This window comes from Clupea harengus, chromosome 17, assembly GCF_900700415.2.
Source record: "Clupea harengus chromosome 17, Ch_v2.0.2, whole genome shotgun sequence".
Lineage (NCBI taxonomy): Eukaryota > Metazoa > Chordata > Actinopteri > Clupeiformes > Clupeidae > Clupea > Clupea harengus.
The window spans coordinates 3,543,650-3,567,594 of NC_045168.1; the positions used below are offsets into that span (position 1 = coordinate 3,543,650).

The window sequence follows — 23,945 nt, forward strand, 5'->3', positions numbered from 1 at the left end:
ACACACACACACACACACACACACACACACACACACACACACCTCTCACACACCTCACACACCTCACACACCTCACACCACCCGAAGCACTGATTTTGCTGTGGAGGTCTTCAGGGTCAAACCATGGTCATGGTGATCGTGTAAAAGGATATATAGAGTACTGGATTGGGTGACATGATCCTGCCACTCTTGCTTTAGTATGGGGGCCACCAGGTCTATGATGCGTGACCTGTCCTGAATCACATCCGGTTCTGATGAGGCCCAAATCTGGGCCAGACCTGGTTCTAGACTGAGGTCCAAACAGTAGGAGTAGGGGAAATATATAAATGGACATGTAACATGAAGACAGGTGAGTGTACATATTAATGTGCACAAATAGCCTATCTCACTCTACTTGACTGCAGAGTGAGAGTATCTGTTGCTTGGCAACACTTGATGCTGAAAACTCAGGTTGGAACTATTTTTTGGGGGAGAGATTGAACAAACTAAATCGAAAGAAATGAAAGAAAACACAATCTAGCGTCTTCAAACTCAATTTGTCGGTAGTATAACCGAGCAATATGACACTCGTGTTCGTGGAGTTGGTAAAAGGATCTCCTCGTCCGTGTTTACTGCTAAATTGGTTTTACCCTTCTTATTGACCAAAGGCTCTCTTTCCGTCATCATGGCTCGAGCTGAAATAAATATGCACCAGCCTGGCTAGTGAGTTCGGGCTATTAGGGAGGGGCGAAAGCTGTAAAGGAAAGGGGTGCACAAAACAAAACGAGAGCACCATTGAGAAACTAAATGCGGCGATATAATCGTTTTAATCTCGATTACGCTGTTTTCATAATTGTTTGAAGCAATAATCGTTATTGAAATTTAAATGTGGTTAATCGCCCAGCCCTATAAATGCAGAAGCCATATACAATAAGACATATAGATAGACAACTACAGAAACAGAATAAACCAACGTCTCCAGCCAGATGATGAACAAATTACACTATACACCATCATCATCATGATCATTCAAATGAATTCTGATGAGTGAGGATAACATTAGGAACATAATCCAAACAGGAAGAAATGATGATAACCCTAAGAGAAAGAAGCGCTGCTGTGGGTGATCCAGGAAAGGGAATTGAGTTTGGATTTTTAATCTGAAGACTCCACAGACATGAATGAAGAACTGTCTTTTACATGTTGGCTATGAACTTCTAACTAGAATAAACATGGTGCACAGTTAGAATGCCCTGAATTTTTTGGTGTTTCTGATGTCTTATCAGCCTATTTTCTGTGTTAAAATGAAGCTAATTTATCTATAGTGATTTATCTTCCTGTAGGAGTTTACTCTGACATTTACAGTAGATCACTAGAGTAGAGGTCACAGCCTTATACAAAAAAGCTTTTGTGCACTTGGCGATGTTTCCCAAACAGGGGATACTGCGGATGCGCTAAGTCCGAAACATTTGTCTCTTTGTTGTTTGTTTTTGTCAGTCCTTACACTCGATCAGCTTTTGTTGTTCAATTCAATATATCATCTTCCCCGGTCTTCCTATTTTTTGATGTTGTATTGTTTGTTTGTCTTTGCCCTATGTAAAGCGTATTTGAGTGTCTAGAAAAGCGCTATATAAAAATAAAGTATTATTATTATTATTATTATTATCTTTTTAGCATCAGCCTCTGTGTGTGGAGTCATCTATTCATTTGATGGTAGCATTAGGAACATAATCCAAGCAGGGAGAAATTAATATACACCTAAGAGCAAGAGGCGCTGCTGTCGATGATATACTGGAGTCCCTTGGTGGAGTCATTATGAGTTAAACAAACAACGGCACATCTAAATCCCTCAGAGCAGAGCACACACAAGGAAGAGAGAGTGATGAAGCGGAGAAAGAGAGAGAGAGAGAGAGAGAGCTGTATGTGTGTGTAGAGAAAACGACCACAGCTTTAATCTTCAGAGATATCAATTCCAGCTCTCTCCTCTGGCGGAGACAAGGAGACAGGAAGACATGAGACGAACGAGGGGGCGAGCATGTCTCCAGGACCCCACACTGACCAATCACCAGTCAGAAGCACCTTGCAACAGATCCACCTTAATCACATCACAGAAACCAGAAGAGAGCCCCTTCGGTCTAAAATTGAATCTCACAAACACAATGACAAATCGGTGATCGGTGAAAATGCTCCCCCGCAACAGCGTCTTTCGGGAGCCATTTGAGCAAACAGAGCGCTTTCACCATTAGCCACCGATATCCGATCAGCTCTCCATCCCTCTGATCGCCCCTCTCCAGATGAGAGCAAAAGACAACACCACAGGTCTGGGGTCAGTCGTTAAATCACCTGATCAGGCTTTTTGAGATGGGGGGGTCCATCCCGGACAGTGCTCAAGCTTTCAGAGATGTCCTGACCAATTCACAGAAGTGAGTGGAACGTGAGCTAGACACACACACACACACACACACACACACACACACACACACACACACACACACACACACACACACACACACACACACACACACACACACACACACACACACACACACACACACACACAGAGAGTGTGGGCTCCAAGTGCGCGCCCAAAGTGCTTCACTGTAAAAAGCAGCTTTGGGTCACAGAGTGCTAAGACATGTAAGAGATCTGAGGAGTAATCTCCTTCTCTAGGGTATACACTCCTGAATTATGAAGTAATGACCTTTCCCTCTGGTACTAGAAGACTGATTAATTGTACTCTGTTTAGTACCTTTAACTAAAGTCAGTCCCCCTGTGACAGAATTGTTCAGGTTACTGCCTTAGTCTTAGTTTTACACAAAATCCTATTACCACAAATACAAGTGTCCTTTAATAAGCCTGACTTAAAAATAAGGATTTTCTATCTTCTAAATGAAGACTAACTCTCTTACTCACCCCTTAGAGTCCAATCAGCCTGGTTGAATTATGACAAAGTTAATGACAGTTAACCGTGCTTTCTTGTGTACACCAGCACATCAACATCTATTCCTATTAAGTATCAATGCGTAGACCTACAACCTCCTCAGACTCGGTGATAACTACTCATGCCAGTTGTCAACACTTTAAAAGCATAATTATCCAAATAACAAACTATTCTGTACACATGGTGGTTCCTGAATATTCCCAGTGTGAAATTGGGAAAGAACCCCAATGCATCTAAACAAAACCCAGACAAAGAGCGGACAAAAGAATGGCCCTTTGTTGGAAAACAAGAAAACAAAAGCAAACAAAAGCAAACAAAAACCAGGGAAGTATACAGATGATGAAAAAGAGGTAGTGACATCACCTCGTTTTGATAATAAACTGAGAGCAGCATCACAGCAAAGTGAAGGAAGTGCAGCAACCAGGGCATGAATGGTCAAACATGCAAATACATTTAACAAGCTGGGAAGCTTGCATGTTATAAAATACTGTGTGCTTTATTGTGACATGCAATACAAGGGTCAGTTCTTCTGAGTTTACCCCAACTGTCACTATCTGACAACCATCACCATGTTTGTATTTTGTTAACAAGTCCACCTTGACATGAACACTATGCGGGCATTCTTTAAGAGAAAGTACTCTGGTGGTTAAGCATTGGATTGTAACTCCTGCAATGGGTTATGTCTGTATCCCTATTAACATGATATACTATATGAATACTCCTTACCTGACATGGTTGTCGCAAAACTTGGTTGTCTGGGGCCGGTTGAGGAAGACCGTCCTCGCAGTGGCGTCTACGGGCTCCGCCTGTGAAGTTGTTCCGGACATCTCATCGTCTGCCTTGCGGTAACCGGCGGACGAGCAAGCAGGTCCTGCACCGTTCGATTGATGGGAGAGAGGCGAGGCTAGTGTGAGTGTACGTGCAAGACAAGGGGAGACATAAGATGTGGGTTTACAGTTTAGTGGGGATGGCAATACAAACGCTTCTGTATGCTGATGTAAGCTGCCGCTCGATGTATATGACGTTTCCCCATTCTGAACAACCCCCATCCACCCACCCCCCTCAACACCCATTCGCATCCCCAACCCCGCTCTCCTTTCATTACGCTCGATGCTCCGTCACCAGTACACAACACAAGCGACGCCCACGAGACCCTCTCTATAGAATGTGCTGATGGATGCACCGCGGTCAGTCAAACAGCGCAAGGTTGACCACCTTTTCCGGTAAACCTTATACACATACCGGTATCTACAGATTCAAGTAGAACGGGCAATTCCGCTTTACACAGTATATTGCACACACTGCACGCTTCCCGGGCAAGCCGAAACGAATCGTAAGCCCGTGATTCGCTGATGCCTTTGACTCGTATTAACAGTTTTCCCATTTAAATCAAACGCGCGTTTACGCACACTCCCATTATTTTTTCCATCATCCGCGGCTCTGAATAATGAAAGAGTGAGACGAGAGTTTACCCAGCTGGCCTGGCACAACAAACACGGGCGAAGATTGATGAGGGTCCGCCGTCACTCCTCTCAACTCACTCAACGCCTCTATGAACCGTGTACCCGACCACAAACTGAGTGGAGAGCGTTCTGTTTCAGTGTCATCGGGCAGCCTCCGGTAGAGCTAGGATGCCTTTTTATGGTCCCCTTTTTCACCGGCTCGGTAATTAACGATGCTCTGCCAGACAACGGCCCTTGTCTCCCCAGCAGTCCTTCTAGTGCTCCCTGAAGGATGGGCGCGCGGTTTATTTAAAGGGCCAGGCGCACTACAAAACTGTAGCAGTGCCTCGGCGCCTCGCAGGTCAGTTTACTGGTTTGAATTACTCATGGAACAAGGCATCACCAGTCAGGAGATCACTTTCAGTACTTTCGCTTCCTGACGGTTCCTTGCTGGTCTCTAAGGATATCCCCAAACAGACCAGTCAATTAACGTTAATTCCAGTGGGTATCTTCCAAGTTCAACACGTTAGGGATGTGATTTGGAAACACGTCTAAGTTGTCGACACTCAGGTTCTCTTACAACTGGAAAGATCTTACATTAGGGAGATATAAATAATTCAACCAATGATAACAACGGCCAAATGTGGCGGATCAAGTTACTATTTCTATATTCTGAACAGCTGTAGAGAACCAATTATATAATATCACTGATCGCTGCCTCGTGGCTGAAGGCCTATAACCTCTTTACTACAATTGATGTAACTCTAATTTTAACCCTGTGTGAATCGGTAACGTTTTAAGGATTACATTCCGTTGTGTGGTGCCTGATAGCGTGTGGTTGATAAGATCCAAACAAACAGTATGCAGACAACCTGGACCATTCAAGTGTTGCACAAACACCCAGACAGATTTCAGGCAGAAAAACTGTTGTCAAACACTCATACACAGTCAAACACAGCTGCATTCACACTGGTCGAGGTCCCTCTCTCTCAGGCACATACATACACACACACACACACACACACACACTCACTCACACACACCACATACACAAACACATGCATGCACTCAGACACACACGAGTGCACACAATTACTTACAAAATGCACAAAAAAACAACATAACTCTGAAGAAAGCCACATGCAAAAAAAGGGGAACCTGCATGGTGTTACTAAATGCCCTTAGCATTGGGGGGGGGGGGGCAGAGGCCAGACGACCCCCCTGCTATTAACCAGCGCCCCCCCACCCACTCCTCCATCCCACCCCGCAACAGAGTCCAAGCCATTAGCCTGCAGCTGCAGCCGCACCCCCACCCTACCCATACCCCTTCCCTTCACAGCTCACTTAGAAAATAGCCTATAACAATACGGCAGATTTGTAGCCTCTCAGATGCCATAATGATTCCTCAAGGTGACTTCCCCGGTGTACACAGTGAAGTCGGCTAACACAGGCAGCCAGCGGATGGAGATGGGCGACAGCACGCATAGTGTAGCCTAGCGTTGAGTGCAGAAAGCACTGACTTAACCAGAGAAGCTAGCGCAGAGAAACCAGAGAAGCTAATTGACAACCCAGACAGTTCCAAGCTATGATCAAACCAAAGGGAATGCATGACAGATTGCGATGCTGAATGAAACAGGTTTAGGTGAGTGAATGTATCGTCTGTTCCTACCTCGCAGCCTACTGTACCCAGTGTTGTTTCTTCTCTCCTGATAAGTCAGTGCTCTTTCCAGGATATGTTCACACCCACCTCAGCATACCCTTATTTCGATGGCAGAGGATCAATATGGTCCTCTGATCTCAAGCCAGGGCTGATGAAAGCTCTTATTTATACACAAACATCAATGTCTCGTAACTCATCAATAAGGGCGAGTGGTAACTGATTCAAGACACAGAGGTGTAGAATCAGCAACTTATCATGGAAGACTGTGGAAGAAGAAACACAGCACACACACACACACACACACACACACACACACACACACACACACACACACACACACACACACACACACACACACACACACACACACACACACACACACCCACGCATCACAACTGTCCTTCATTTGTCTATATATTGAATACAAATTTAAAGCACGAGTTACATGTTAGGTGTTCAATATACAGGTGTCAAGGACACATCTTTGTTAGCAGGGCTAATATTGTTTGACTTTAAACTAATTTATCCCCTGCAGTACCTTTCTCCCATCAAATGCAACCTGCCATCAACCTGTGACAGAGGCTTAATGACTTAACGTTCTTAGTTAATTTGCTGGTTTGACCATTAGCTTGGCCTCACAATCACTTGTCCTGGGCCTCGACAATAGCCAGTCCTGATCAGATCCCAGGGTCAGCCAAGCCTATTTATCATTGATCTAATTACTCTCCTTGTTTCACTTGGGAACTGATTTATGTACACATTACCTCATAGTTGTATATGCATACACCCTTTCAAGCGCATAGGTTCTGCAAACTGGATTTTGAACTTCATAAAAACTGATCACAAATTCATCACGGTGATGTAACCAAGGATGAGGTCTCTGCTGTGCACACAACCGAGTTTTACACGCTGAGTGGGGAGACTGAAATAGACCAAAAAGATCCTGGATAATAGTCTCCTTACAGCATCTAATGTCTCATATGTTAAATCATTCATCAGCCGGTGAACATGATGGTCCATTTGCCATCAAATATAACCGACTATGGTTTAACTGGCTGTTTTCTTGGCTTTATGATTTATTAGCTCTGAAGTTATAACTTCCTCTCCCAAGCTAGATATTTGATTTTATGTCTGCAGTCAAAGGCAATGGCTGTGTCTCTCACTCGCATTGTTCCTCCTTAAGATAACTCCCTGTACTATTCCACAGAGCTTGGCCAAAGGAAAATACCCAGTTTAGTGGAGCTCCGGTATCCATTATCAGACAGATAAACAAACAAAAGCAGACATTGGCTTCCTCTTTTTCTCTCATGACTTATTCACCTGCTTCACCTCGCATGGCTCGTGATGCTGTTCACACACAACTGATCATGTGGGAGAAACACTCACCAATGGTGTTAGCTGCTGTTATGTTCTCACCAACGCATAACTGTACAGAATCAACATTATGTGGCTTCTTCCTTAAAGAAGAGAGCTAGAAAATCCACCCTTATTTACCTTAGCTCCATTACCAGGCAACCACAGAAACACCCTCTTCTACAGGTCTGTGGTCATGTATGTACTGTATATGTTGGGGAGGGCTGGGGGGTGGGGGGGTGGGGGTGGGGGTGGTAGAGAGTCTTGTGTGTGGCACTAACCCTCTGGCCTATGGCATGTTTGGTTGTGTTGGGAGGGTTTGGAGGTGTTGGGGTGTTGGGGATTGGGTGTGGTGGGGGTTGGGGTCAGTCTGCTGGGTCACAGCGTGGCGTTCGGTGCCAGACTTTCACTGCTGCTCCACAGCTGAGGCCTGCTGAATTATACAAAAGCCCTCCTCAGTCTACATAATTCATCCCCTCACCTATGTCACGGTGCTTATTACACCCGACCGCCGATTCATGCAGGGCAGTGCCGACCCGACCGCTCCGCTCCAATGGCATAAAATATCAGTGCCCGTCACTCAGACCCCGCGACAGCCCGCTAATTAGCAGGAACATCTGGAGGGGATCGCATTGCAGCATTGTGTTCTTATCATGAGATTAGACAGCAAAACAATAATAACAGTAACTCTAGGAGCAGCGCCACTGACAGCCATAGAAAGTGAAAGGAAAGTTTGGCAGAGCGCAGGAAGTGATGAAATATATACTTTCTCATAATGGAGGGAGGAGAACTAAAGAGTACGTGAAGTCACCCTGCAGTCACAAGGAACAATTGAAAAGCACTCATCATTCACCAGCACAGGCCTCAACAAGAAACACAAAACAAATGCACACAAGCAGAGCAATGGAAAGTAAAAAGCAATCAGCTTCCTTGGTTCTCATTGGCTGACGCATTGCCACACCCACTAAAGCAGGGACTGAGAAGTGTACCCACAGCCGGCCAGAAAAGCATTACCTACGGACCGCCGCCTCGACCTCATTCTACCCCGCAAGGCCATGCTGCTCCTGTTGCCCAGGTGACCCACGGGTCCCCGACGACCCTTAGGGTCCGCTTGCAAGGGGCCAGTGGGACGGGCGTGTTCCAGTCGTCGTGGCGATGGAGTGGTGAGCGAGGAATGAAAGCCTCTTACAGCCCCCGGTGACCACAGCTCTAATCTCCGCTCTGTCGTCTCGGCAACTTCACCTGCTTCTAATCCCCTTTCCAACTAATCCAGCAGGTGAGGCCGCGTGCACATACAAACACAGGGACACACACACACACACACACACACACAGGGACACACTCTCCTACGCACAAGCAAGAAAAGCAGCCTTCACCCAGCCAACAAGAAACACACTCACACATGCTGAAGCAGCTCTCCGCCACGCATTCCACACCTTCCTTTATCACACACACACACGCTGTGAGGATCACACACAAGCGGTCAATGTCCCAGTACCATCTCGTGACCTCAAGTGCAAGCATGCATTTTGGTTGGTGCCTAAATGCATGCAGTTGCAATATGCAAATGTGTTTTTGCGTGAAAGAAAGAAACCGCAGGAGATGGTGTGATAAGTAAAAGACAAATAGTCCTTAATCTTCAGTGTGTTTTGTGCATGTGTCCCTGTCTGTGTAGCATGTAGCATGTAAATCTACATCTCTCCATGTGTGGAGGCAAATGTGTGTGTGTGTGAGTGACCATGGACTTGACCCTGAAGAACCCCATAGCAAAATCAGTGCTTCGGGTGGTATGAGGTGTGTGCATGTGTGTGTGTGTGTGTGTGTGTATGCATTTATGTGTAAATGTGGATCCTCTATGTGTGCCTGTCCTTGTGTTTGTGTATGTATTGCATGTATGTCTGACCATGTTTTCCCTATGTTTGTGTAGAAACCATATCTCTTTTGAATGCAGGAGTACCAAACATCTTAACACTCTTCTGTTGTACAAAATGTTTATTGTGTGCCTGACCTTTGATTTGCTCTCGGTCAGGTTGTTCTTTTAGATAATGCAATGATTGTTCTTATTGCTCTGGATAACGTTTTGTGGGTGAAATGTAAAGTTTCTTGTAGACTGGTTCATGTCAAGGCTACATGAGAGCAAAGCAAGATAGATCTATCTGTATATTCACTTGAATGCTTTGGAAGATTCTAACATCTGCTTTCCCGGCCATGATTAAAGATTAAGCGTCTGCTCACTCACCACTGTGTGTGGCCTGAATTTATACTACCTCTGCAAAACGTACACACCTCTAAACCTCCTTATTTGTCCACGCCTGACTGTGTGCATGTTATTTTATGCATGTATATGTGTACGCATATGCATATGCATGCATTGTCCTGTTACAGCAGAAGCCTCCGCACTGTAGAGAGGACAAGATGGGGACCAGGCGGAGAGGAGGGGCAGGGAGATGAGCTCCCATCATGCACCTGGGTCTCCACAAGCAGGGGCAACAGCAGGGGCAGCAGTAGCAGTAGCAGCAGCAGCAGGGGCAGGGGCAGGTAGGGCAGCATCGGCGGTAGCAGTAGCAGGGGCAGGTAGGGCAGCAGTAGCAGCACGCGCAGGGGCAGGGGCAGGGGCAGGGGCAGGGGCAGGTAGAGCAGCATCAGGGGCAGCGGTAGCAGCAGTCTGCTGGGCAGGAGAGACACTCACTTTTCTCAAATGTGTCGGCCAGACGGGAGCGCATGGTGGAGCCCGTGGCCAGGTCCTGGTGCTGGGGCTGGGGCTGGTGCTGGGGGGACTCCTGGCTAAGAGGGGTCAACACTAACTGCTCTGGGGAGACCAGACGAGACGGGACCAGACGCCAGCCGCGGGAGAGAACAACACACACACACAGACAAACACACACACACAAATACACACGTACATGTACACACACACACACACCAACACACACAAAGACAGCACAGTCAGTAGGGTAAGAGACTAGAGGGGAAGAGGGAGAGGAGGCAAAAAAACACAGCTCATAGAGTTATGAGTGTGTGTGTGTGTGTGTGTGTGTGTGTGTATGTGTGTGCATTTGTGTTTGTGTGTTTGTGTGTGTGTGTGTGTGTGTGTGTGTGTGTGTGTGCATTTGTGTTTGTGTGTTTGTGTGTGTGAGAGAAGAGAGAGAGAAAGTATGATAGACCATGTAGGACTGTGTATGTTAGTGTATGTGAGGGAATAGCAAGTTAAAAGACAGAAAAGGAGCACAACGGAGAGAGATGCGTGTGTGTGTCTGTGTTCGTGTGTGTGTGTGTGTGTGGGCATCTGTGTTTGAGTGTGTGTGTGTGTGTCTGTGTTTGTGTGTGTGTGCGTGTGCATCTGTGTTTGTGTATGTGTGAGTGCATCTGTGTTTGTGTGTGTGTGTGTGTGCATCTGTGTTTGTGTCTGTGTGTGTGTGTGTGTGTGTGTGTGTGTGTGTGTGTGTGTGTGCGCATCTGTGTGCATGTGTGTTTCAGAGAGTGTGTGTGTGTGTGTGTGTGTGTGTGCACGTACATGTGAGCATGTGTGTTTGTAAGTTTGGGTCGCGGGGCAAAAGAGTTTATGTGTGTGTATGTGCATAGATATGGACATTTTTTAATAGAGAGAAAAGAACAGAGTGTGTGGCAGAGCACGGGCTCCAGTCCTCCCCTTTCATTTGATTAGCACCTTCAGACGGATGGGACAAGCAATACCAACAGAAGATATTAAACTGTCAATCAAATTACTGTCCAACTGACAACACATATCAAGCACGGATGTGACAGCACTGATGTAAAGGGAACAGAAAATGTGTATGTGTGGGCACACAAACCACATTAAACACAAACTTACAAGAAGACAATTCCATTTTGGGAGTCTAGTTTCTCTCCATTAGGTTTGCTTACATGTTATCTGCCTTATCCTCCGAAGTTTTAGTGTTTTCTGTGCTTCTAGTTCACAAGACATATAGGCTTGGGCTACTAGACTTTAGGGTTAGGCTCCTAAAACGTCTCTGACAAGACACATAACTTTAAGCTTGGGCAAGTCTGCCCCCATGTGGTTATTTAAAGTAAATACATTTTAGCTGATCCTCACTGGTATACTTTATTTAAAGTGGCATTATGTAGGAATTGTACTTAGTGTTAGGGTTAGGATTAGCAGTTTTACCTTAAAGTAACAGCTTAAAAAAATTGGGGCGCTACAATGACGTTTAATATGGAGAATGCCATTGCCATACCTGGGTCCGTAGGCATATTACTGGGTTATGTAGGTTTGCCTGAAGCTGCCCGGTTACTAATGTCTGCCGAACTAGTAAGTAGCTTATTTGCCGTCTTGCTTTGTCTTGTGTTGCACTTGCTTGATGTTTGACTGTGTTAGGAAAGTTGTTGACTCACTAGTTTGTCATAGTGTCAAAGGAAGCAAATTTCAAGAGGTTTCGCTAGGTTTAGCCGCTAGCAATTCCTACATAATGCCACTTTAAGCAATGGCTATTGCTCTTTGAATTAAGTTTAAAAAATAACTGTAGATTTCAGAAGCATCAAGTTAAAGTGAAATCCCTCACATCTACCCTACCTAGGACATGCTCTCTCTCACAGACACACACACACATTCATTCATGCACACTGTTTCCATTTCCATGTCCAAAGCAGCATGTAAATGCACATTTACAGTAATGTCATCTGACTGGATTGAAAGATTTAGTTTCTTCACGCCACATAAGCACATATATATTGAGAGCATGTTCACCTTATCCTTTTGACACTGTCTGCAACATATGGACCATGTGTGGGGAGGTCTGGTGGTGCATAAGAGACAGCTGTCACTCATCTGTGAAGGCTTGTCAAAGGGAGTACTTAAGGAAATGAGGGCGGGGTAAGAGTAGATTAATTAAGAGTTCTCTGCCAGAAGACCGTGAGGGCGGGCGGTCCTGCCAACGGTGAAGTGATCTCTCCAAGTCATCACCTTCTGTCATCAGTCACTGCAGTAATCATTTGTGAGTGTGTAACACCAATGAAAAAGTCTAAGCTTTATGCTTTTCGGCAGAGTTTATTTTTGCGTTTGACATTCCATGCAATACACGTGTGACTTACTCGAAGTGAACTGGCTGGTTGGTCTTCTGTACTCAGTTGAGGAGCTTTGTGACCCCACTTCTCGATCTCTCACTGTCCTATTTTGCTATTGGGTGGTTGTCCATTTGCACTAGCTATCTCCCGACAATATGGCCCGCCGCTATTTCTGGAACATGCTAGGGGCCATCAGGCGACAAAACCCTCTTGCTGTACAATCATTTGCTTTAAACCCACAATGCATTTGTAACGCTCGCTCATCAGACACGCGTTCGCGAGAGCACGTGCTCTTCGCACGGGCTTAACAATCCACCCAAAGCCAGTTAAGTAAACACTCCGCGCTGTCTTCTGCCAAATGCCTCAGCAATCTCCCCAAACGCGACCTCTTCTCTCTAATCCTAGCCCGCCTCGCCCTTTTAGTACGCTGTCATTCTATGCCAGTCCGCCTTCGGTTCGTGCCCCCACCCCCACGACGATGCCAAGCCAACCTCGCCGTGTGACAGTATGAAGCCCGCGGGAGGAAATTGTGTACCGAAGCGTAGCGTTTCTCAGTGCACGCCTGGCTACCTGAACGAAGCAGAGCACAGACTCGAGAGAGCGCAATGGTGACGCATTTCTTTATTTCTCTTGCTCTCCCTTTATTTATCCCTCTCTCCCGTTTTGCAGGCAAGCAAGCGGGAACGCTCACAGGCTATAAAAAGACCGCAATGAATTTCCTGACTCAAATTCACATTCTGAGCACGTTTAGTAAAAACCCATGCAGTCACAAGCTGGATGTGAAAGGGGGACGCAGCATGACCTCAACAGGTGAACAGAGCATTCCCAGGAAGGGCTTAGAAAATGAGCGTACTTAGAGAGTCACGTGATCTTTAAGTCATGTCATCGTCGGTGTTAGATATCGGACTGTCTACCTATCTGTAATTTATGCGAATTTACCCAAAGCCTGGTTACATAATCTATAAACTGCATTTGTCAATTACATTCACCAACTCTACACCCAACAACGCTGCGGCTTGTGTATAAAAATGAAAGGTGACGGCTACCATTCCAATAAGCATGTATTGGCAGAGGTCCTGGCACTGAATGCGCCATCGCTTAATCACTGAAACAAACACCAAACCCAACTAGACGCAACCGTAGTCTGGACAACAGATGTACGGCGATGAAATGCTGAATTGACAAAACATCGAACTTAATCTCATCGTCTGACCAAATGGTTGTGATGGGTGTTAATAATGATGCGAAGCGGCAACCCGGGCCACCGTCGTGCCGCATACCCAAGTAAAAAAAGATTTCGCCTGATTCCATCAAGGGCGAATGTGCAGCCTGGTCTTACAAACACAGTTTCAACACAGACCATAAGAGCAATGCAAATATGTATCCGGTCAAATTACATATCACCTCGAGGCTTCACCGACTGTTGGCACACTGCTTGTGCCGCTGATGTCATGGCTTACCTCCCTCGCTGTGGATCTTCTTCGATCGCCTGTTAAAATACATCCTGCGCGCATCTGTGTAGAGCTCGGAAAGGAAGACCGATATGATGGCATACTCGTAGCTCAGCGACACAGCGGGGGAATGCGGGCCGGACGAAGGTCTGCGGTCTCCGGGAGATAGAGCATAGTCGGAGACGTTGGGTCACCCTCGGTAGCGCGCAATGGTGAGCGTGTGCGCGCCTCCGTCGACTGGGGTGATCCATCGCATTACTAGCGTCAATCCCTTCCATAGGCGAATGTTCGGCTATTCCATCAACCTGTCAGTGTCAGTGCATTGCTTACACTTCAAAAGAAAACAATTTAACACATACTGGAAAGTTCTTCCGTAAATGAAATGACACAGGATAATTCCGGTTGGTGTGGATGGATGTTTGGATAACTGCTCTAACTCTATACACATGCCTACATGTTTTCATTCTTGTTTTAAACACTTGTGCGCACTTAATATAGCTTAATTACCATATTTTTCATTCATTTTCACGATTACACAAAAAGCACTACGTTCATCCTTAACATGAGTTCACCGTTCTGATGTACCACATATAACAGAAAGACAACAGACCACTTTTCAGGCATAACAAAGCTTATTTTAATTCCCATGTGAAGGAGCAGAGGAGAAACCCATGTGTTTACTTTATTACATAGTAACAGAATACATATTCTTCTTAACAGTTTTTTATCATCACATTATAACATAATACATAGTCATATCTCCATGTTGTTGTTTGAATCTTAAATAAGAACTAAATATTCAGTTCTGAACTTTATGGCCGAAGACCCCTTGCTCTGCCTCTTCTAAACATTCAGATAAATGGCACCTTAAGACACACTCAATCTTCTCTTGCTGTCAAAACACAAAATAAACAGCTTAGCCTCCTTCTTACGTACTTACTTTCACACACACACACACACACACACACATTCTCTCTTTCTCTCTCTCTCTCACACACACAAACACACACATCATCATCATCACAAATATACTTCAAAGAGAGGGGGCATCAGAACAAGCAATATCTCGCTGGACAGACTTATTTCTTTTCTGTTGTTGGATCAACAAACAAGAGACGAGAGATCGTAACGCAATGACAACTAAACGAAAACACGTTGATCTTCATTTTTTTTTCACATTTGGCTGCTGTTTATACTGCCCCTGGTGGTAGTGCAAAAAGAAGGTGCAGCTAGAATCAAGGTGTCTTTCAGTTTGATGACCTGAAGCAAAACAAAAAAGAACGTCCGGAGAAGCACGAGCACCTGTAGGGAAGCAAAGGGCAGAGACACCAGGTAGTGGAAAGAAAGTGATAATTATTTGGGTGCAAAAAGACGCTCTTTAAAAGGAAAAGGAGGTTGTGTCCGAGGTGAATTTAAAAAATATAATACTTCACTTCAGTCGTATTTCATTTAGAAATTCCCCCATCTGCGCGGATTCAATACTATTACTCCACTGGACCTCCTTCTGGCACAAGTGCATGATGGGATATGGGCTACAGACTTCCTGATTATCTTTCACTCAGCAAGTCACATGAATTGCATTGGGTTCGTCTTTGATCAGTTACAACTTTAACAAGTTATAGCCAAATAAATGGGTGGGCAGACAGGTAGCATGCAAAGCTGTTAACGCACAGTCCGTTAGCTGGGGTTAAGTGCAACTGCTGTTTTATGTTTTCCAAATGTGTCAGATAACTCATCATTTAACATATTGAATGCACATTTTCCCATTAGTTGACTAACATGTATGGACTGTAAATAGGACACAAAAAGTTCAGTTATAATCAATATAATATGACTGAACAAAACATGAAGTGAATGCCTAAATATCCAGGACACCCTCATACCTGGCATTTCTGTGTGGCCCACAGGCTGTAGTGTAAGAAGATTGATTAAACTGATTTAACCTTTTTTTTTTTTGGAGAAGCAGCAAGCTGTGGACAAAATTATGAACAGATGAGAACAGTGAAGACCACATGTGAGGTGAAATAAAAAAAAAATTGTAAGTAGATAAAAAAAAGTACACATCAATGCCATCCATTAAAATCCTGTTTGATTGAAGACGCATTAAAAGAAGACCTTTTCAGAGGAGTCAGATCATTAAAATGGAGGCCTCTAATAAGAGCTTTTTTTTTTTTAAATACAAAATGGAGGATTCCTTTGTAAGCGCTTAAAACCTATAGAATTCTTTTTAGGATGCAAACTGGCTTTTTTATTTTTTCATTTTCCGAGACGTATGATCTCTCTGTCTCGCAAAATCGTTCCAACCCAGCAATGAGTCGTCCATATATTTACAGGTCTGGGTTTAATTCAAGAGGTCTGTCCGTCTGTCCGTCTGAATGCCCCTTGAGTCTGTCTGTATGACAGCGAGTCGTAGACATTGCAGGGGAAATTAAAATGACCAGGATGAGTGTCCTGCTAAAAGTACCTCAGTAGCCATTAGTCATGCTGTGTGTAGTAAAGGGACCTCAGTAGCAACATAGGGAGGTCACAGAAGAGACAGAGTGAAAAGAAGAAAAAAAAAGTCGCTGAAACACAACAGGTCTAAAAAAATAAAGCTTTGTTAATTTCTCTGCATTATAGATTCCACTTTTGGTATCTCTTTTTTTTTCTGTCTACCTTCAGCTCGAATACAATAGACCTCCATGAATGAAAACATTGAAGCGCATATTTACAGACACACAGCTCCACCTTGTGGCTGGAGGTGTGAAATGTCGTTGAGGGTAGGCTGGGGCTGAGTGGATGGGGGCAGTGGGGGGATTGCCAGAGAGGTAGGGTTGGGGGTCAGTCGTGATGGCTGGAGAGAATGGGCTGCCTGCAGATGGGGCAGGTATTGTTCTCAGAGAGCCAGCGGTCGATGCAGTGGATGTGGAACTCGTGGGCACAGGGCAGGCGGCGCAGCTTGTTGCCCTGGGCGTACTCGTTGATGCAGACGCTGCAGGCGCGTCCGGCCTCGGCCTCCAGGCTGGCCTGGCCGTAGGTACGCGTGCCCAGGTTGTCGATCTGCTCTTTGGTGAGGCCGCGCGGGTGCTCCTCGTCCTCCTCGTCGTTGAGGAGGAAGAAGTGAGCCAGCCGCAGAATAGGCAGCGTGCCGTTCTCCACTAGGTTGTTGGTGTCCCTGCTGGCTGGGCGGCTCTCGCCCCCACCACCACCGCCCGTGCCCACAGAGGCTACCCCGGTACCACCCCCGACTCTACCCAGCCCCCCACCTCCCCCTCCTCCGCCACCTCCTCCTCCAGACACAACCTCCCCCTCCACGCCCCCCTGCCCGCCCCTGTCAGACTCGGACGTTCCAGAACCCGAGCCCCCGTTGCTCTGGCTTCCGGCGCCCAAGCCCTCGTTTCCTGCGGCGACACCTCCATCCTGTCCTCCGGCGGCGGCTGCCACTCCACTCCGGTTCTCAGAGTCGGCCTCGGTCTCCATCAGGGAGCTGAGCTCGCCGAAGCCAGTCATGATCTGGCGCAGGATGGAGCGGAGCGCGGTGGAGCTGGGCTCGCCCAGGCCCGTCTCGCTGATGCGGCGCAGCGGGATGCGGATGGTGCTGACGTAAGTGCGGATGCCGGCACGCTCCGAGCGCGAGATGGTGCGGCGGAAGCCCCCGCTGTCGCTCTCGAAGGTGACGGTGTTCTCGGCAGCGCGGGCCCGCGAGCGCGTGCGGCTGGCGATGCTGTCACGGTCTCGGTTCTCTCCGGGCCGGATTCGACGCACCTGCAGGTCCAGCATGATGGTGGGGTGGCGTCGCACGCCCCCGCCTCCTACGCCACCCGAGGGTCCGCCCACACCCGAAACACCGTGGGACTCCTCCTCGTTAGTCTCGGCCACTGAGCCCTCCGCGAGGGGCACTGTTGGCTCGGCAGAAGCCGCTTCGCCCGTTTCCATGGCAACGGTGGCAGTTGTGCTCCCGAGCTCAGCTGGGTCAATGGCAGCGCTGCCACCAACGCCACCAGGGACAGCGGTGGCTGGGGTGGGGGCAGGACTTCTGTGCAAGGGGGAGCGACTTCGGCGTGACCAGCGTGACGAAAGCCCATCCCCGGTCCCGCTCCCTCCCCCGGTCCCGGTCCCAGCCAGAGCCCTACGCACGCGGCCGCGCGATCGAGTCCTGCTGCTGCGCGGCTCGCGCCCCACTAGCGCCCCCTGAGCTGGTGCACAGGAGGGGTCTGGGACAGTCTCAGGGGCCTCCTCCTGCCGCTGCTGCTGCTGCTGCTGCTGCTGCTCCTCCACAGCCGTGGGGCTTGACGAGGTGGGCTGAGGCTGGCCCGCCCCACCACCGCTGCCGTCAGGTCCTGGTTGCGAGGTCGGAGCTGCGGAGGGTACAGGCATAGGCTGAGGGCTCGTAGGCTGGGGGGCCACGCTGCGTCTCAGTGGTGTGAGGGGGACAGGCAAGGGCGGGGGAGGGAGGAGCGGAGGTGCGGCGCTGTTACGCGTGCGTCTGGCCTGGGACCTCCGTCCGAGCGTAGGCCTGGCGGGGGGGGTGTGGGCGTGGGAGAAGGGCGCAGAGGGCCGCTGGGTGGTGTAGGGCGTAGGTCTGGGGACGCTGTAGGTAGCCGTGTGTATGGAGGAAGGGGCCAGTGGTGGCGGAGGAGGGGGCGGTGGAGGTGGTGGGGGAACAGGGAGCTCTTCGCTGTGTTCTCCTGCGTCAGGCTGCTCGTGGTTGATGTTGATCTCAAGGCTGAAGCGGAACTCGCCGCTGTTGGGGTTGGTGCGGCTCACGGCACGCCACGTCTGGTTGCCGCTCTGGCCACTGCGTGTGGCGTTGCCCGTGCGCCGGAATGTGTTCAGCCACTCCAGCAGCGAGTCGCCATTGGACGTCTCTGAGCCCGCCTCCGGAGCTCCTGCAACAACACCAGAATAACAACAACTGATTAAGACCCAGCTCATAATAAAAACACCACTAACTGTTTAGGATGCAGCGACATCTTGGGCAACTGTTTTAGTAACATCATCTTTGGCCAACTGTTTAAGTAACATCATCTTTGGCCAGCTGTTTAGTTACATCATCTTTGGCCAACTGTTTTAGTAACATCATCTTTGTCAAAGTGTCCAGATTTAAAAAGTTTGGCCAGACAGCTTAGCTATTTAAGCAATTCAAATTCTACCAATTAACCTTCAGACCCACCAATTACATAATATGCAAATTGAACCCCCCAGTTACACAAACAATGTGAACTATTGCTTCTCCACCCCTTCATTAAAGGTTAGGTCCTCGATTCTGGCAAAATGTCGTTGATGTTTGAGCTCAAAAGACAATCAAATTACACCCCTCCTTTCAGCCTCCTGAAGTAATTTTGATTGGCTGGAATGTGTTATTATTAAGGACTGCACCTTTAAATCTCTCATTCTAATCCCCCCTTCCCGCTCCTCTCCTCTCTTTTTCTCACCGCTGCTTCCTTGTTCTTCTCCACCTTCGTTGCCCTGTGGGCGTGGTTCCGGGCGAGGCTGGGACGACACCCTCTCTTTTGCTCCGTCCAATCTCTGCCTCAGCTCCTCTGCGGTGACCTCACCTGCAGAAAATTGATGAAAAGCCCCTCAAAATGAAGCAATGTGCCTTTAAGCTACAGTGTGAGATGTCACTGTTTGACTTTGTAAAGGTCACTGACCCAAACCAATAATTAATTCTGCTATTGTGAGTTATTTTAGGAGTTACAGTATGGGATCTAACAGACACATATTTTAACATCCACTGATCTTAGTGTGTCATTCAATCTTTTAAATGTCCCAACATGGACTTGACAATCATACCAGTGTGTGCTATGAGCCGTATATAAAACTCCTCATCATATATGAAGGTTTAGTTAGTGGTATAGTTAGGGCAAAACAGCAGCAGTTGAGTAAGCATGACGTGTAACCTCAATTTGGCAGCTGCAACCTTCAATCATCTCTGCACCAGGGTAACTAACTTTCAGTTTGCTGAATCTAATGTATGGTCCGTAAAGGCCCTTGGTTCAGATCATATAAATAAACTTTCATTGCATTGAGGAGCATAATACCCCTTCATAATGAAAAAGGTTGCTCAGTGGAATCCTGCATGTTACCATAGCCATGACGATAAGCCTGTGTAGTCCAAATTTACAGCTGGCTTGGCATGGTGACTACTGTTCTTCTCCCTCACAACAGTTTAACAGTGTAAAGCAATGAAGACTAAAGAGCAAAGAGTATAACGCGATATTGCAAAAAGTCTATCAGGCAGAGCAATGTCACAGTTTTCGCATCGTAGGTCATAAAGCAACATGAATGAGCTACCTTAAAGTAACAATATGCAACTAGTTGCCACTTTTGAGGGATTCTTTTGTTGGCAACTCATTTTGGTATAATCTTCAAATTAATGTTCATGGTATATGATCATGTGAATGACACTTAAACACACCTGTCTTTCCCTCTAGCCACCCAGGCTAAGCACAATGTAGTTATGTGGTTTGGGTCGTGCCACCCCATGAAAACATAAGAAAAGCTTCAACAAGACACCAGTTTAGCATGATAGCAAGCTTCTATCAGTACCATCTGTGCTGTTATTGTTGTTTGCAAGGTTTTTGCATGTCTTCTATGTAGTTAGCATGCTAGTTTTAGACCAAAACTCCTTACTGCTGCTTTAATTGTCATCAAGCACTGCATATCAATCTGACATATTGTGGTGACATGAATGTCATTCAAGAACCTATGTAACTTGTGTCTGTAAGAAAGCACTGGAGATCCATCTGATAGCCAAAAGCCAAATAGTCATGGTGGGTACTATGTGCCCCTGTTTCAAGGGCTTGGGATGACGTAGGAGGATACAGCCAGAGCTGCAGGGCTGCAGGGGCCACCCAAGGGGGCATAATCTACCCCCTGCACATGTACAGTGAAGTCTGTAGTTAGGTGGCTAGGGAGTGACACAACACTTTTGTTTTTCATTTTGTACTCTGTGAAAACTAAACCATGACAGCACAGCTGAATCACTGAATTTCAGGTCTGATTTCAGAGGGTCTACATCCATGCTGGGAGGACGAAATAGGGCCTGTAGCTCTTTTTAAACACAAAAATGCTCATGCAATACACTGTAGCTAGTTTCCTGCACAAGTAAATGCATGACCACATAAAGGCTGGCTGACTTACTACGTCTCAGTCATCTTATCCAGATATGATTCATCCACATTGCATTTGCATTCGTCAACATAGCCTAAATGCCCCTCCATTCACCAGACAAAACTTTGACTGCTTCTCCCTACTTGAAATTCTTACAATGATGGCCAACACCACAAGAATTCTTTCATCAAGCAGGAACACCCTTTGCTAGCAACATGGCAAGGCAACTGTAAGGTACCAAGATATGCAAACTTGACATTTTTCAGCAGGAATACATGCTCCGGCCAAAAAGCCACCAACGGGGGTCCGACTAGTGCCAACGGTGCGGGACACACTGCAAAAGCTACGGCCACAGACGCTCACCAACAGCCCCGACATTGGCCAATGGCAGACTTAATGGGCATATACTTGATTCTGGAACCATTGGACCAGCTTGTAACCAATCGGTATTGACCACAATTCCTACTTTGCCATCAATGATGCAAGCTGATATATTAGGCTTTTCCCAAACCCTGTTGGCAGTAAGACAACAATGTCTTTGCCCTCTTTAAATAACATTACACATTCTTCTTGCTATGCCTTCAATTCATTGGTGTTTGCTAGCGTTGCTACAACTGTTTGTATCGCTTTGTCTAGCTCCAGCACTGCCGCCATTGTTGAAACTATATTTCAAACAAAAGCTTAATTTCAACATCATAGCTCTTAGCTAGCCCCACTGATTGCTGATTGGTGGGCCCCTAAGAATGGCCCATCAATTCATCTCGCAAACAGCAGTTCCAGACAATAATTCCAGCGACAACTGAGCTGGGAGCAATAGGCGTGCAGAGTCAGGCAAGGTGGTCAGTGGAAATGCACTGAAGTGCACAGTTTTGTATACTCCTTCCGTCGAAACACAACAAGGATTTGAGGAGGCTGTCATTTCCACCCTGAATGGCTGACAAAATGGCAGCGGCAATTCCACAACATTCCAGTCGGGGAGTGTTTATGGTTTTTTAAATCTAGTCAGACATACATCTGGAAATGAAATGTGGACTGAATCTGGATGGAAATGAGTACAGCATTATCGCCATTTTAAATTTGTGAAGCAATCCGAAGGACTACTGAAATTCTTTAGCCAAGCTTACCACAAGGGAAGCCTTGTTAGAGAATCTAGTCCATAATTTCAATAGGTTCTCTCCAGACTGTAAACTCTCGATACATAGTGCCAAAGTCCCAGCTGGTCCCCACATGACTACTGTCTTTGTGGAACAGAAACCAGCCTGAAGGGTGGGGGGGGGTTTATCAATGTGCATATCCCAGGTGCAGAACCAGATGAATCCAAATTGTAATGAAAAAGTCCACACACGCTGTTACTCCTTTACGAGGGTTTATTTAACACTGTGTGTGGACTTTTTCATTACAATTTAGTGTGAGGGGTCCCACGCCTTAGCCACTTACCAGGGGTTCCGAGCAGGTTGCTGTCCCTCATGAGCCGGTATTCCTCCTCACTGAGCTCGTTAATGAAGTGATAGTAGGCCTCCTCCCGTCGTAGACGCTCTGCCTGAGATGAGCGACGTTCATCTCGCCCGCCCGGAGGGTCCATCACCATGGAAACCGCTGTTTAGATGGAAGGGTGGGATGGAGGGCAAGGTTACTGTTAAATGACAGTGGCTCAATATGACTTGCATAAAGTATAACTTGACAAACCATAGCTTATGACTCTTGACTTTCAAAGGTGAGGTTACAGTCAGTGCAGTATATTACAATTTGTATGGTGGCTGTATACCTGAGCTTAGAATAGCATCAATCAAATTGTATGCTTCCCCTTAACAGACAAAATGAAACATCCAGATATAAGTCATGCAATTCACAACTTGAAGGCCTATGTCATGTGACAATAATTAAAGCTTACATCTCCATCATGCCAGAACACAATTTCTAATTAAAGACCAATCTGTCATATCAGCAAACTCATAACATCCCCCCCCCCCCAATAATTTATCCGTCGTATCTTCTAACCTCATCAAAGTGCCATAATGACAACTACATTAAGTCAGAATAAAAAATAAACTCAGGATCTTGACAGAAGAGGGCTGATATTTTAAAACACCCCTTAACCTTCTTTAAATACCATCCTCCATTATTGAATCCCTTCACACAAAATGAATGCCAGTAATGCTAGCCTAAAGCCCTTTAGCCGTTAGCATAACATGGTTAACACAGCTTCACTGTGAGCAAAGACCGTTAAACAGTCTTGACACAACATGACAGCGATAATAGGTGGAAACGCAATGTCTTTCTTAGCAATATTACTGTCTATTCATGACATTCCATACAGTAGGCCATGATGAGGAACGCAGAACAGCGGAGCAACAAACCTGACGGTGTCAACCCAACTTCCAATCACCGACCCAGAAAAGATCACAGACACATTGGGTGTCCATACATTTCATCTCGGAGGAGGGACATGACAAAGAAAAGTCGGTCTCCATGCTAGTTAGCTAGCCACCTATCCTACAGACAATAAGCGGGCACTGCTGAAGTATCACTACTCCACTGAATAAAATGTTTTAACCTTCATGAAACCGCACCTCAATCCAAACACCGGTTAGGCATAGCCATCTGGACAAACGAGCTGTCATTTTACATACGCAACGCATTTGTTGGTGTCGATGGCTAGTTAGCTATCTGCTAATGAAAGGTTTTGACAATTGTTAAACAATATACGGAGACTGATCCTCAATACAAAACACAATACACGATATAAGTAATATCAACATCGATTATGGTGAGATTACGTTTAGGTGACAATACCAGTAATGTATATTTTGGTACCTGAAACAGCAGCTATAATATGGACGGGTCCTCTTCCCTCTCCGCTCTGATTACAATGTAGTCAAGATGGGACCAATGACGTTACACACTACAGTGTCTGACCAACAACATTATACACATATATCGGTTCCTATCTGGTTTCTCCAAATAATTTCCAAAATATGTAT

General features: G+C 46.5%; 2 protein-coding genes across 11 annotated transcripts in view; both read right to left on the reverse strand.

Moving 5' to 3' along the window:
- Positions 1–14,108, reverse strand: part of atp8a2 (ATPase phospholipid transporting 8A2) — a 58,598-nt gene extending 44,490 nt beyond the window's left edge. The window contains exons 1-4 of one of the 9 annotated variants that reach the window (XM_031584097.2): positions 10,065–10,082; positions 7,857–7,992; positions 6,032–6,285; positions 3,647–3,824 (exon numbers count right to left, since the gene is read on the reverse strand). In XM_031584097.2, coding sequence (XP_031439957.1) covers positions 3,647–3,747 — 101 coding nt within the window. In that variant the 5' untranslated portion in view covers positions 3,748–3,824; positions 6,032–6,285; positions 7,857–7,992; positions 10,065–10,082. The other 8 variants (XM_031584092.2, XM_031584091.2, XM_031584099.2 and 5 more) reach the window with 8 other exon arrangements.
- A 374-nt stretch (positions 14,109–14,482) lies between these two features.
- Positions 14,483–23,884, reverse strand: rnf6 (ring finger protein (C3H2C3 type) 6). 2 transcript variants are annotated; one of them, XM_031584100.1, is made up of 4 exons: positions 23,779–23,884; positions 22,402–22,560; positions 19,284–19,406; positions 14,483–18,737 (listed from the first exon to the last, which is right to left on the reverse strand). In XM_031584100.1, the coding sequence occupies exons 2-4, from the start codon at positions 22,550–22,552 to the stop codon at positions 16,690–16,692; spliced, it is 2,322 nt and encodes a 773-aa protein (XP_031439960.1). In that variant the 5' UTR covers positions 22,553–22,560; positions 23,779–23,884; the 3' UTR covers positions 14,483–16,689. The 2 variants fall into 2 exon arrangements, with proteins under 2 accessions (XP_031439960.1, XP_031439961.1); XM_031584101.2 differs by lacking the exon at positions 23,779–23,884 and adding an exon at positions 23,322–23,717.
- Positions 23,885–23,945: the final 61 nt, after the last annotated feature.